At 47.5% G+C, this 12816-nt stretch overlaps 1 protein-coding gene across 3 annotated transcripts in view; it reads right to left on the reverse strand.

Annotated features, from left to right (window-relative positions):
- The window catches only part of FBH1 (F-box DNA helicase 1), a 47247-nt gene that overhangs the window by 15284 nt on the left and 19147 nt on the right, over positions 1-12816 (reverse strand). For all 3 annotated transcript variants that reach the window (XR_005018687.1, XM_036842536.1, XM_036842537.1), the window contains exons 6-15: positions 11793-11983; positions 11191-11283; positions 10743-10837; positions 8793-8961; positions 7874-8096; positions 6849-6936; positions 6684-6770; positions 5858-5994; positions 1590-1689; positions 1379-1500 (exon numbers count right to left, since the gene is read on the reverse strand). Coding sequence is in view for 2 of the 3 variants with exons in the window: in XM_036842536.1 (XP_036698431.1) it covers positions 1379-1500; positions 1590-1689; positions 5858-5994; positions 6684-6770; positions 6849-6936; positions 7874-8096; positions 8793-8961; positions 10743-10837; positions 11191-11283; positions 11793-11983 (1305 nt within the window). In the remaining variant the exon portion in view is untranslated. The remainder of the gene's footprint in view (positions 1-1378; positions 1501-1589; positions 1690-5857; positions 5995-6683; positions 6771-6848; positions 6937-7873; positions 8097-8792; positions 8962-10742; positions 10838-11190; positions 11284-11792; positions 11984-12816) is intronic.

Raw genomic sequence — 12816 nt, forward strand, 5'->3', positions numbered from 1 at the left:
CTACCTTCCAGGAATATAAAACAGCTGCAGCGAAGAAGACAGATGAGACCTGAATACCGAGTGTGGAGCACAAACACTCGCCGCTGTTTCTTCTGAGGAAAGAACTAGACTGTCTACAGGTACTGGATTTGTTAAAAGGTCAGCTCCTGGAGGAGAGGGCCTGACCCTCCCAGTTCAGCCCACCTCTACCGGGAGGCATGTACTGAGCGCTGACTGGGGCCCAGGACAGAGACAAAGGCTCCACACTCCAAGGGTTTAGATCATTTGGGGAAGGGACACATAAAACATTAACATCAAACAGAGACCAAAATAAGACAGTACAGATTAAAACGTAACCAGAAGTGATCAAGTGGGATGACACATGTGGGAGTGAGAGAGGGGAGAGAACAAGTTCACATCCTGCCCGGCGTGGAAGATGCTCCAACAGTACCATTTCCTTACAATAACAAAGATGGCTAAACTATGCTACATCCACTGAGGAAGTATTGTAAAGTCACTCAAATAGCAACATGGGAGAAAATATGCTCGTGGGTGGAGTAAAAAACACATACTCTTTTATGTACACTCTAAATGCAATTGTGTAAAAATACACAACTATAAGGCCAAAGACATAAATAATTAGCAAACATGAGAATTTTTACATAAAACACTGAGATTAAGGGTGATTTTTTTCCTTTTAATTTCCAAAACTTCTGTAACTTGGTTACATAATCTTTATAAATTAAAAAAAGGAGCATCAGACATCTTTTGATTTTGATTCACATACTGTATGTACTGAGGGCCTACACATAGTAGGCCCTGAAAAATATTTTTGTCATAGATGAACGGGTGAATGTCTCTTAGACATAAAACTCTGCTTCCAAGAGTTAAAAACGCCCTACACATGTCACTCAACCCTCCTAGCTTCCCTGTGAGACAGGCAGTGTCGCTGTCCCAGAGACAGAGGGGCTGAGTCGCCTGCCACAAGCCACACACAGTTAGTGAAGAAGCAGAGCTAGAACCAGTGTCCACTCTGCATCCGGAGCCCCGGGCACCTCTCAGCTGTGCCCTCACCTCGCCTGTCTTACACGACTGACCATCACACCCCAGGACACTCACAGGCAGCCGGCAGCCCCGCGTGCACACATGTGAGAAGGGCATTCATTTTTTTTTTTTTAAAGAACGGAGGAAAAGGTCCACAGTCCTTGCTGGGCCAGACTTTACAGGACTCACTGGACCAGAATGGCCAGGGGGAAGGACTTCACAGCGCAGACTCGGGAACAGTCACAAACCCAAATGCCTGTGTGCAGAGTAAGCCTGGATATGTGGGCCGTTTTCATCGGCTCTGTGTGTTGGCAATGTTTCTGTGCGAGACCAGAGAACAGAAACGCACTCTTACCCCTATCAGGTGGATCCGGGCAGGCACTTCTCCTTCCGTCACCCGGACAGCCTCATCAAACACGTTGGCGTTGGTCCGGGACAGCAGGGCCACCTGCCCCTTCGTGTCACCTCGAATGCCACCTTTTGGGAGAGAGCACAAACTCTAGGGCAAATCCAGATAAAGAGGGAAGCTAATCTGTGTAACAAATACGAGTAACTGAAAGCCTTACTCTGATGGTTGCCTCCAACCAAAGTCTTTTTTCTTACTCGCTTGCAGACATCCAAGATCGTAGCTCCCACATAGGCAATTTCCACACCAAACCTAAAACTCTGTGGGAGAACAACACAACGAAAGGAGTTAACACCCCCTGAAGAACGTGAGCGCATTGCTACCACCGCCAAGGCCTGGCCTCGCCAAACCCCACTGAGCATCTCTGACTCGCCCGACCTAGAATGGGTACTTGGAAATTCCCTACTGTAAACCGACTTACACAGAACAGGAGCTTGGCAAGCAAAGAATCACTATTCTAAGTTTTCAGAATAGCATTTTCTATCTTGAAACCTGAGAGTTACCTGCTTTTCTTTATCTCTTGCCCCCAAATCCAAACCTTGACAACCTTCCACCATGTTTTCTACAGTCGTTTTCTTACCACCGCTCCCAGCGCAGCTCAGAGACCCCTACCTCATGCCTCCCCAACTTGGCCTCCTTCCCTCTGCCAGTTGAATCTTTCCCTCACGTGTTCATCAAGCCCTGTGCCTCGCCACAAAAAGGAAGAGCACTCCACGAAGAAAAGGTGACGTGTGGACTTTCAGGACTCCTGCAGCCTGGACAGCCTTAGCCCCTTCATTCCCCGAGACCAGCAGCAAACTTTTCTTTTAAGCAAATCTACCATTCTTTCCAAACTGCCTCTAACAAAGAAGCATATATTATACAGAAGATTAAGGGAGGAAGGGGGCCTCTCCCTGCCCCCCGAGGCTCCCTCAACATCGATTCAAACCCTACATAACCGGCCATGGGACTAATCACCATTTCCTGAGCGTTCCTTGCCCTCCCCCTGCCGTGCTGCATGGCAGTAACTTCTTAGCCTTCAAAACGAGGCCCGACACACTAATCCCTTGACCACTGTAGCTGGAAAGACACCATTCTTGCCCAAACTCGTGGTATTTATTGCCTTTTTCCATTCACTTATAACTTAAGGTAATGAAGTATTATGTACTTTGGTGAATATCAATAACACAGCCTAAGGAAAGCAAGACTTTCAACAAACAGTACTTTGTTGCTATAGAACTATTCTAAGTGAGCCATAACTCAAATTATAAAGATCCACGAGTCCATACTGACACAGATAAATAAATGAATAAATAAATGGAAGAGAAGACACAAAATCTCCTTTGCAGAAGAATTCCAAATAATCTATGTAGACACTCCAACTCTTGTTCCCGAGTGAGCGCTGAGGGCAGTGACTTCCTTCCAAGGCACACAGTGTGGAGGGGTGGCAGTGGGAGTCACTTCACGGTGAAGGGACCTGCCAAGCACCACTTCAGCCAGGGGACCAAGACAACATCATCAGTTATAAATCGTGTTGACGGGGGACTTCCCTGGTGGCACAGTGGGTAAGACTACGCGCTCCCAATGCAGGGGGCCCAGATTCGATCCCTGGTTGGGGAACTAGATCCCATATGCATGCCGCAACTGAGAGTTCACATGCCACAACTAAGGAGCCCACCTGCCGCAACTAAGACCCAGTGCAACCAAATAAATAAATGAATTTTTTAAATAAATAAATAAATAAATAAATAAACCACGTTGACAGTATGGGCCCCCAATACCTTGTAATGAAAATGGCAATTTTTCTTCCAAGGCCTTCCTCCCAAAACATCAGTGCAACCACCAGACAATCACCAATAGAGGGGTATCTGACAAAACACCTAACCAGTCCTCTTCAAGGTCCAAAAACAAGACAAGTGTGAGAAACCACAGAGCACAGCCAACAGGAGCCTAAGAAGACTTGACAACTGAATGCAGATGGGGTCACCTGAATAAGATCCCGGAACAGAAAAAGGACATTTGGTAAAAAACCAAGGAAATCTGAATAAACTATGGACTTTATAATAATGTATCCACGGTAGTTCATTAACTGCAGCAAATGTACCACACGAATATAAGACGTGAATAATAAAGGAAACTGAATGTAGGATGTGTAAGAACTTTCTATACTATCTTCTCAACTCTTCTATAAATCTGAAACTAAAAAACGTCTATTAAAAAAAATTCCTCTGGGGCTTCCCTGGTGGCGCAGTGGTTGAGAATCTGCCTGCCAATGCAGGGGATACGGGTTCGGGCCCTGGTCTGGGAAGATCCCACATACCGCAGAGCAACTGGGCCCGTGAGCCACAGCTGCTGAGCCTGCGCGTCTGGAGCCTGTGCTCCGCAACAAGAGAGGCCGCGACAGTGAAGAGGCCCGCGCACCGCGATGAAGAGTGGCCCCCGCTTGCCGCAACTGGAGAAAGCCCTCGCACAGAAACGAAGACCCAACACACCCAAAAATAAATAAATTAATTAAAAAAAAAAAATTCCTCTGGGTTGACGCCACCCTAAGTCACTACAGCAAACAAGGGAAACTCCAGGAAATAAGGTCACTGAGTGGGCTACAGGGCCTCCTGGAAAAGAACAGAACACACTTCAGATGACGCTGGCATTTTCGCTGGCAGTCTCACATCCCCTTACTAGAAGTGAGTTTCTTAAATGCAGTGGTTTTCACACCTTTTAGTCTCAGGACTCCTCATACTTTAAAAAATTAGTGAGGACCCAAAGACGCTTTCATTTACGTGAGTTGTACTTACCTACAATTACCACATTAGCAACTTTAGTGCATTTCAATATAACAATAACCCCATTACATGATAACATACAGAACATATTTTTAAAACGGTATTTTCCAGGACTTCCCTGGTGGCGCAGTGGTTAAGAATCCACCTGTCAATGCAGGGGACACGGGTTCGAGCCCTGGTCTGGGAAGATCCCACATGCCTTGGAGCAACTAAGCCCATGCACCACAACTACTGAGCCTGCACCCTAGAGCCTGTGAGCCACAACTACTGAGCCCACGGCGGCGCCCTAGAGCCCACACGCCGCAACTACTGAGCCCTCATGCTGCAACTACTGAAAGCCGCATGCCGAGAGCCCGTGCTCCGCAACAAGAGAAGCCACCTCAGTGAGAAGCCTGCACACCGCAACAAAGAGTAGCCCCCGCTCACCGCCAAATAGAGAAAGCCCGCGTGCAGCAACGAAGACCCGACGCAGCCAAAAAATAAAAAAAAAATTTTTTTTAATGGTATTTTCCAAAACAAAAGTTAGAGAGGAGAGTGGCACTGTTTTTACATTTTTGCAAATGTCTTTAGTGCCCAGCTTAAGAGAAGAGAGCCAAATCTCAGAGCTGTCTGCATCCAGCCTGGTGTGACAGCCTCACAAAGATGAGTGCTGAAAAGGGGAGGAACATGTAACAGCCTTTCCAGACTATCAAGGCCCCAGGAGTTGCCATGCTCATGCTGGAAACAAGTTTTCCAAAATCTGGATTTCACTTGAAAGCAAGAATTTTATCTTCGGAAATACATATGTCAGTTGTTTTCCTTGAAGTCACAGCTCATAGCATGCATTTTTGAGAAAATGCCAAATCCCCAAGTCTGAATAACCAGAGTTGGTCCGTCAGCTGCTCGTTCAAGCACAAACGAAAGAAGCAGCGGTGGAGCTCACAACACAATCACAAAAGTGCTCCTGGTCAGACAGCAGCACACTGCAGGGGCAGAAGGACTTCATCCTACTTCCCATTTCATCACACAGACCGTGAGAGAGACGGACTCAAGGGTCTGCAGTAATGAAATTAATCATTTTTCCTGTGCCATCAAGGATGTTCTTAGTAGGGACTTCCCTGGTGGTCCCGTGGGTAAGACTCTGCACCCCAAGTGCAGGGGGGCCAGGTTCGATCCCTGGTCAGGGAAGTAGATCCCGTATGCATGCCATAACTAAGAGTTTGCGTGCTGCAACCAGAAGATCCCGTTTGCCGCAATGAAGATAATAAATAAAAATAAATATTAAAAAAATAGTATTCTTAAAAATAAAGATGTTCTTAGTGAACTGCCTGCTTTCTTTTTTGACTCAGTGCCTTGCAGTAAAGAATAAGGCAACTGCTAGGACCGGCTGGTGCCAAAGCCGAGATTCTCAGCCACAGTCTCACCACTGACTTTGCATCATCAGTGCAAATGTCAACATAGTGCAAGAGGCAGATAAGTATTATGAAAACAGTTTTGACTTTGCAGACCCCCTGAGAGCCACGGAGAGCCACTGCTTAGAGGCACGGATTTGCTACACACAGTGAGCCTCATGAAAAACCTCATATGGGGCCCGGCAAGTAGTCAACACTGGAGAACCAGGGCGGGGAGCCACAAGGCTTGCGTGCATATACGCGTCTGGGGACTGGGAAGCAAAGACAGCGCTTACCTGTGTGAGATAGAAGACGTGCGTGTGAGGGACTGTGAACAGAGCGTTGACTGCACCTCGGAAGGTATAGATCTGTTGGTGTGGGTCCCCCACGAAGATTTTCCCACATGGCTGAGACAGAACTATGTTCATGATCGCTGCGACCAAGAAGATGGAAAGTAAGGGCTCTGAAGCGACACCAACCCACGGAGCAAAAAGAAACCAAACTTAAGACAGAAAAGGATGAAAATGCTTGCACACTGGACAACAGAGTTATCTTTCCCTCCAGCATAGGTGCACTCAATCCAAAGAAATGATTTTATAACAAACAAAAGAAACAGCTTCTAACCTTACGAATGCAGATTATTTTTATTCCTGAATAAATTACTGAGTATAAGAAACCACATAGGCAAATATAAAATGAGGCAAGTTATCTTCTCTGATATTATAATTAAAGGCCCCAAAATGACCTACCAAGTCACACTATTTTCTATCAGCCACTGGAAAAATACACAACACAAATTGTTCACTCTAAATTGACTACCTTTTCCCCCGCCGCATGAGTTTCAACCCAATCATCTGGTGACCTAGGCTCAGCCAATATTTTAAGAATAGCGCAAGCAAAACATTTAGAGAAAATTAAGTCTCCTTTGGGTGAGGGGTGGGGGTGGAGAGACTAGTGCTGAAATCCAGTCAGAGAGCAAAGGGTTTCTGAATGACTAAGCGTCACGCGCTCCTCCTCATGACAGACAAGAATCATCGACTTATGCACACACGTGTCCTCTTACACATTCACAACACTGTTGCTATGTGTTTGGGACTACTGGTGTCCTGAATGGTTTATCACCTGGGGTACAGTCCTGGGCCTCGTCCACAAAGATGGCGTCAAAAGAGGCCAGCAGAGGCTTGCTGAGCTGCCAGAGTTTCAAGTAGCCTACAAGAAGGGGCAGAAGAGTCAGAAATCGGAATGAGGCGGGTCCACGGCAGGGTTTAGGACCGGGCGCGTGCGTACCGTCGTGCGTCATATGGTAAGCCTCCTCCTTGCACTCGCCCAGCTTCCGCATGTTGTCCCAGAGTCGGCTCGCTTCAAGGACACCGTTCTAGAAAGCAAGTGACATGGTGATGTGAAGGTCATGACCCTGAAATCAGGAGTTCATGTCCATGTGCAGGGGTCAAAGCAAAGGCCCCAGCTCACGGTGAACGGCAGCCCCTCCCTGACCTCCCCCGGCTCCATGAGGGCCTCGTGTCAACGTCAGGAGCCCAGATGGGCAAAAGCCAGGGGCTGGACCACACCCAGTGGTAGAGCATCGCTCGGGGAGCACAGCATCTGATGAACCAAGAAAGGCTGGATGATTCCTCTAGATTTACGACTTACAGTTAATTCATAAAAAGTGTGGTCAGGGCTTCCCTGGTGGCACAGTGGTTGAGAATCTGCCTGCCAATGCAGGGGACACAGGTTCAAGCCCTGGTCTGGGAAGATCCCACATGCCGCGGAGCAACTAGGCCCGTGAGCCACAACTACTGAGCCTGCGCATCTGGAGCCTGTGCTCCGCAACAAGAGAGGCCGCGATAGTGAGAGGCCCGCGCATCGCGATGAAGAGTGGCCCCCGCTTGCCGCAACTAGAGAAAGCCCTCGCACAGAAACGAGGACCCAACACAGCCAAAAATAAATAATAAATAAATAATAAATAAATTTTTTAAAAAAAGTGTGGTCAATGACTGAAAAGACTTGATAAAAATTAGAAAAGAGAATCACATCTTTAGACCCTGGACCAGCAGACCCCATGACGAGCTCTTATAAACCCTGGGCAGGAGCCCCATCTGTGAAATGGAGGACCAGGCTGAGGACTAAGCAAGATGAGCGCTCTTCACAGAAAACCCTGTACACTTCGCAGCCAGCACGACCGGCCTAGGGTCTCCCCTCCACCTCTACCTCCTGCCAGCAGCTCTAAAGACATCAAAGACCAGAACAAGCCGGCACTGTGTCGAGCCCTTGTTCCTCCCGAGCCCTAACTCCAAAGGGACTGAGACACTCACCAGCTTCTCGCTCTGCTCGACCATGACTCTCTGTCCCTGGCTGTTCTTACACCAGATGGGCACGTGGTCGATCGTCAGCTCGTCATCAGCCGAGGCAAAGAAGTTTTCCAGAGTCTTACATACTAGCTTGGCCCTTATGAAGCCACCCTTCCCTTCAGCGAGGACAGAATTGACCATGAAGGGGGTTAACTTGAAGAGATTCAACTTCTTCTTCAATTGGTACCTGCAACACACGTCCCAAAGGCACAGGGTTGGCTTTTGTGGCAACTCGGGATTTAGTGTCTCCCCCAGGCCTGCCCCCTTCTCTCCGATGACACCACCAGCTCACTGGAAATGGCACAAACACGTGACGAAAAAAAGCCAGAGGAGCTGAGTGAGGTCCTCGTAGGATTGGAAAGGGCTCTGTTACGCTTTCCAGAATTCACATCTAATAACCCAGGAGATGAAGCGGCTCACAGCAGATACCACTATTCCAAGGTGTGGACCAGACTCCAGGAGGCCCCAGGGCGGACCCTCGAAGCTCCCTGAAACTTTCTCGTCCAAAGGGACGCGGCTCAGAGGCCCTGGGTGCCTGGAACAAGTGCCCCTCAGCCCCGTCTTCTTCCCTCCAGCTTCTGAGGAAAGCCTGAATGGGTCAACCAGACTGGTGATGCCCTGAACTTTAGGCAAGTCACTCTGACCTTCTGTGCCTCAGTTCCAGAGACATGAGAATGCCTCCCTCAGTGAGACAGTGTTATGCTTCCCTTAGTAACAGTATATCTCTATGGGGTGGAAGTATAAATTACTCAATCTATGACCATATTCCCTGCCTGTAAGTGAAGATAAAGCACTAAGTTTTCTCCGAGTCACTGTGGTGTACTGACTGCAACGTGAGAGCAGTAACTGGACGTAATGGCAACAGTGGCACCACAATGCTCACTTGCGCCCGATGTGTCCGTAGGCCATGGAGTGGAAGGTCTTGCAGATGACATTGCTGGGGAAGACGAGCTCGGCCTGCTTGGCAATGCTCTTGTTGAAGGTCACATACAGAAACCTGCTCTCGGACCACTTCTCAGCGTACTTGACCAGGGTGGAGGTCTTCCCAGTGCCTGGGGAAGCCAAGAGCAAGGGAGGTGACCCTCTGACCAGGAATAATGGTTCCCACAGATGCCATAATCGGGTCCCACCCATGCCTATCTCCCCGCTTGCCTGGGACCAGACAGTGGCAAGTTCTCCCGTACTGACGAAAACTAAAAACGGTGCCGTGAAGGGAGCAGCAGACTCAAGACAGAGCCACCTGGGTTGGGGTTGCAGCCCCTGCAGCTCTAGAGAGGGGCCAGTTCTGTCTGCTCCTCAGCCTGTGTGGGTAACACTGACCTCATAGGGTGTGCAGGATAATTACCCAGGTACCCAGCAGAAGAACTCATAAACGGTAGCTATGCTGGCCTAGGCACCATTCATGCTTCGAAAGCAAGAGCGTGAAAATGAGATTCAAGGATCCTTCCAACCCGTTCTGAACTATCCTATCTGCCCCTCCTCCCCGCCTTTCATTCAGTTATTCAGTTAGTCAACTGTCACCCACTGAACAAGTATTTCCTGAGCACCTACTGCACATCCAGCCCTACGCTAGGCACTGGGAGCATGTCACAAACACAAAGCAAGGTTCCTGCATTACAATCTAGTTGGGAATAAAACACCAACAGAGTTGGAACAATTGGAACAACAAAAAAAAAGAGAATAATGATAACACAGTAGAGTGAAAAAGAATATGGATCTGGAAACAAAAAAGAAAATCTCGCCTATAAAAGAAGAAAAATAGCACCTCCTTTCCCACCTACCAGGGCTGTTTGAAGATCAACAGATCAATGACATAGTGTGGAGGTGCTAACAGAAGGTGCGTGTTGGCTATTCTTCTTATGTAATCAGGCACCAAACAGTTAATACAGATTAGTCACAGTGAGAGTTCAGAATCACGGAGGTCTCAAAGGGCTGAGGAAGCCCCCACCAAGAAGACACAGAAGTGACGGGGTCACCATCAGATAGCAGAGGGACAGGGGGAGTAGGGGGTGGAGAGGGCAGGGGAAAAGGCACGTCTCTGGAGAGAAACAGATCCAGCTTTGAATTCTACCTCCACCATGTATTTGCTCATTTAATCTGGACCACATCAGTTTAATTTCCCTGAGTTTTAAAACCTCATACATAAAATGAACCAGAAATTCCCTGGCCATCCACACTTCCACCACGGGGTGGGTGTGGGTTCAATCCCTGGGGAATTAGGATCCTGCATGCCACGCAGTGCAGCCCAAAAATAAATAAATAAACCAACCTCACAGAATGTTAGGATTAGCACAGGGCAGACATTTAATAAAGTGGCTGTTGTTTTTAGTAGGATATTTAGGCAGAAAAGAAGCGGGAAGGCACTCCAGGTAGAGAAAATTGTATGAGCAAAGGTTCAAAAAGCAACCAAGTACTTTAAGAGCCAGGAAGCACAATTAGCTGACTGAGGAATGTATGTTAGAACCAAAAGGTAGGAGGCCCTTCTAGACTTCACCCTATAGAAATCAAGGAGCTCCTGACACTGTCTGAATAGGGGATTCACATGACCTGCCGCCCCATAAGCAATCAGTGTCTGAGCAGATATGATGATACATAATAGGCTGGATCAATCCCAGTGGCATCTACTCCACAAACAAACTCCTATGGACCATTTGTTCACCAGGAACTCCAGTGTGGATGCCCCCCCGGAGTGGTAAGAAAAAGCAATTATTCCTTGGCAACTGCTTTTTAGATGATTTAATTGCAGCAGTTCAATAACAGATTAAGGTAAAGATATTCTGGCAGGTGGCGGGTAAGGTGGTAAGAGGCATTCCAGGAATGGCAGCCCCCTTACCTGCAAATGCCATAATTTTTACCACCTGGAGAGGTTCCATCTTATGGCTTAGGATCAGCTGTTGTTCATGTGTCAGCTGGATGGTTGTTTTCTTGCTGTAATCATTACAGAAAAGAAATTAGGAAAAGAATAAGGAATTGAAAAGATCAGGTGATGGACTGTCAAAAATGAGACAGGAAACCAAATGGGATGAATAAAATTTAACCAGAAAAAAGGGGAGGGCCGTCCCCCCTTAGGGTGATTAAAATGTTCTAAAACTGGGTTATGATGGTGGTTGCACACTCAGTAAATCTACTAAAAATTACTGAATTATACAATTAAAATGGGTGAATTTTATGTAAGGTAAATTATAACTCAATAAAGTGGTTAAAACAAAACACCTTTTCCTCTTTAAGTACGAGAGTCAGGAATCAAAGACGACAACACACACACACCCTTACAGACATACCCTGGCCAGACCGATGGTTCCTCTTTGACTTCTGTGGCCTGAGCACAGGAATTCTCCTGAAGATACAGGCAATAGAAAATGTTGTAGTGAATCCTAACAGGAGAAAAGCAGATTAGAGATTTTCAAATTCAGTCACAATCTGTATCTTATTTTTCCTCAGATGTTTTTTAGACTCCTAACCATTGCTAAAAATAAAATATATACCACCATTTTATGAAAAAAAGGGAAGAAAAGGGTTTAAATATACCTAGAGCTGAGCTATATTTACCTGCACAATTGGTGGTAAATATTTGGAGAGCACGGTTCTGGGAGAGATGCCTGGCTGCGGTGGGCAGAGGCAAAGGAGACAGACCAGGACATGCTCTTTGGGGAACAAAATGTAGCCACGTATGAACACAGAAGGCTCTGTCCACTCCAGGCTCAACAGCCCTGAAGGGAGACACTGTCTCGGGGATGGTGTACGACCCCACGGCACCTCACGTTCACAGAGCCCACTTGCCTGCATCGCTGCCCTCAAACCTCACGGAGAACCTGGCGGAGCAGTGGGTGGTGGGGCTCGCCCAGCGGTAACGCGGGGAAGGGGTAGGGTGGGGACCAGTTACCGGTTGCTGATGTTGATCCCTTTCTCCCGCATGGCGTAGAGCAGCACGGCAATGCAGTACAGGGTCTCGGTGATGTCTGGCATGGTCACTGTGGAGCTGGGCCGCCGGAGGCAGAAGAGCAGCTGCTGGATGTCATTGACGCTGCTGGACAGGAGGACGATGGCCGCCACCAAAGCCCACACGTTGACACCCTGAGGAGGGAGGTGGACAGGACGGGAGACGAGACCCAAAACACAACCGGTAAGAATCACATGGGACAGCCGGTGAAGAAAGCCAGGTTTGGGGTTCGTGTACCTTCCTCAGACCGTCTAAACGGAGCGCAAACTTCCCGAATGACATTTGGGAAACACCGGGAATGTCTCCTTTTACCCTGGATTCCTTCTTTCTCATCATTTTTGGGTTTGAGTTCTTAAGTTTTCTTTGATTAAATAACATTTATAAAGTACTTAATGCAAGACCCTGCACAGACGTGATCCTCCTGCCTGCTCACCAGCCCACCCCAACCCCGCCAGGTCAGTGTGAGCTCTCAGGTCCAGACACTCAAGTCAAACAAACTCACTATTAAATGGGTGCCCACCTGGGAGGCACAAAAATTGGGGGATCCAAAAAAGACAGCAGTCTTTAGGGGGAAATCAAGACTGACAATTCAATGGCATTAAGATGTTAATTTACTACTTACTTTATATTATTATTACTTAATACTTATTAAATATTAAGTTAACTAAATATTAAATTATTGAAAATTTATTATTATGGACACAGTATGCTCCATTTATTAATGTCTAAGAAAATGTTCACTAACATGGAAATATCAATACTAGACATACAGGGATTTCCCTGGTGGCCCAGTGGTTAAGACTCCACGCTCCCAAGGCAGGGGGCCCGGGTTCGATCCCTGATCAAGGAACTAGATCCCACATGCAGGCCGCAACTAAGAGTTCATAAGCCACAACTAAGGAGCTGGCAAGCCGCAACTAAGGAGCCCGCCTGCCACAACTAAGACCCAGCACAACCAAATAAAAAA

Source organism: Balaenoptera musculus, chromosome 2, assembly GCF_009873245.2.
Source record: "Balaenoptera musculus isolate JJ_BM4_2016_0621 chromosome 2, mBalMus1.pri.v3, whole genome shotgun sequence".
In the NCBI taxonomy this organism is placed as follows: Eukaryota; Metazoa; Chordata; class Mammalia; order Artiodactyla; family Balaenopteridae; genus Balaenoptera; species Balaenoptera musculus.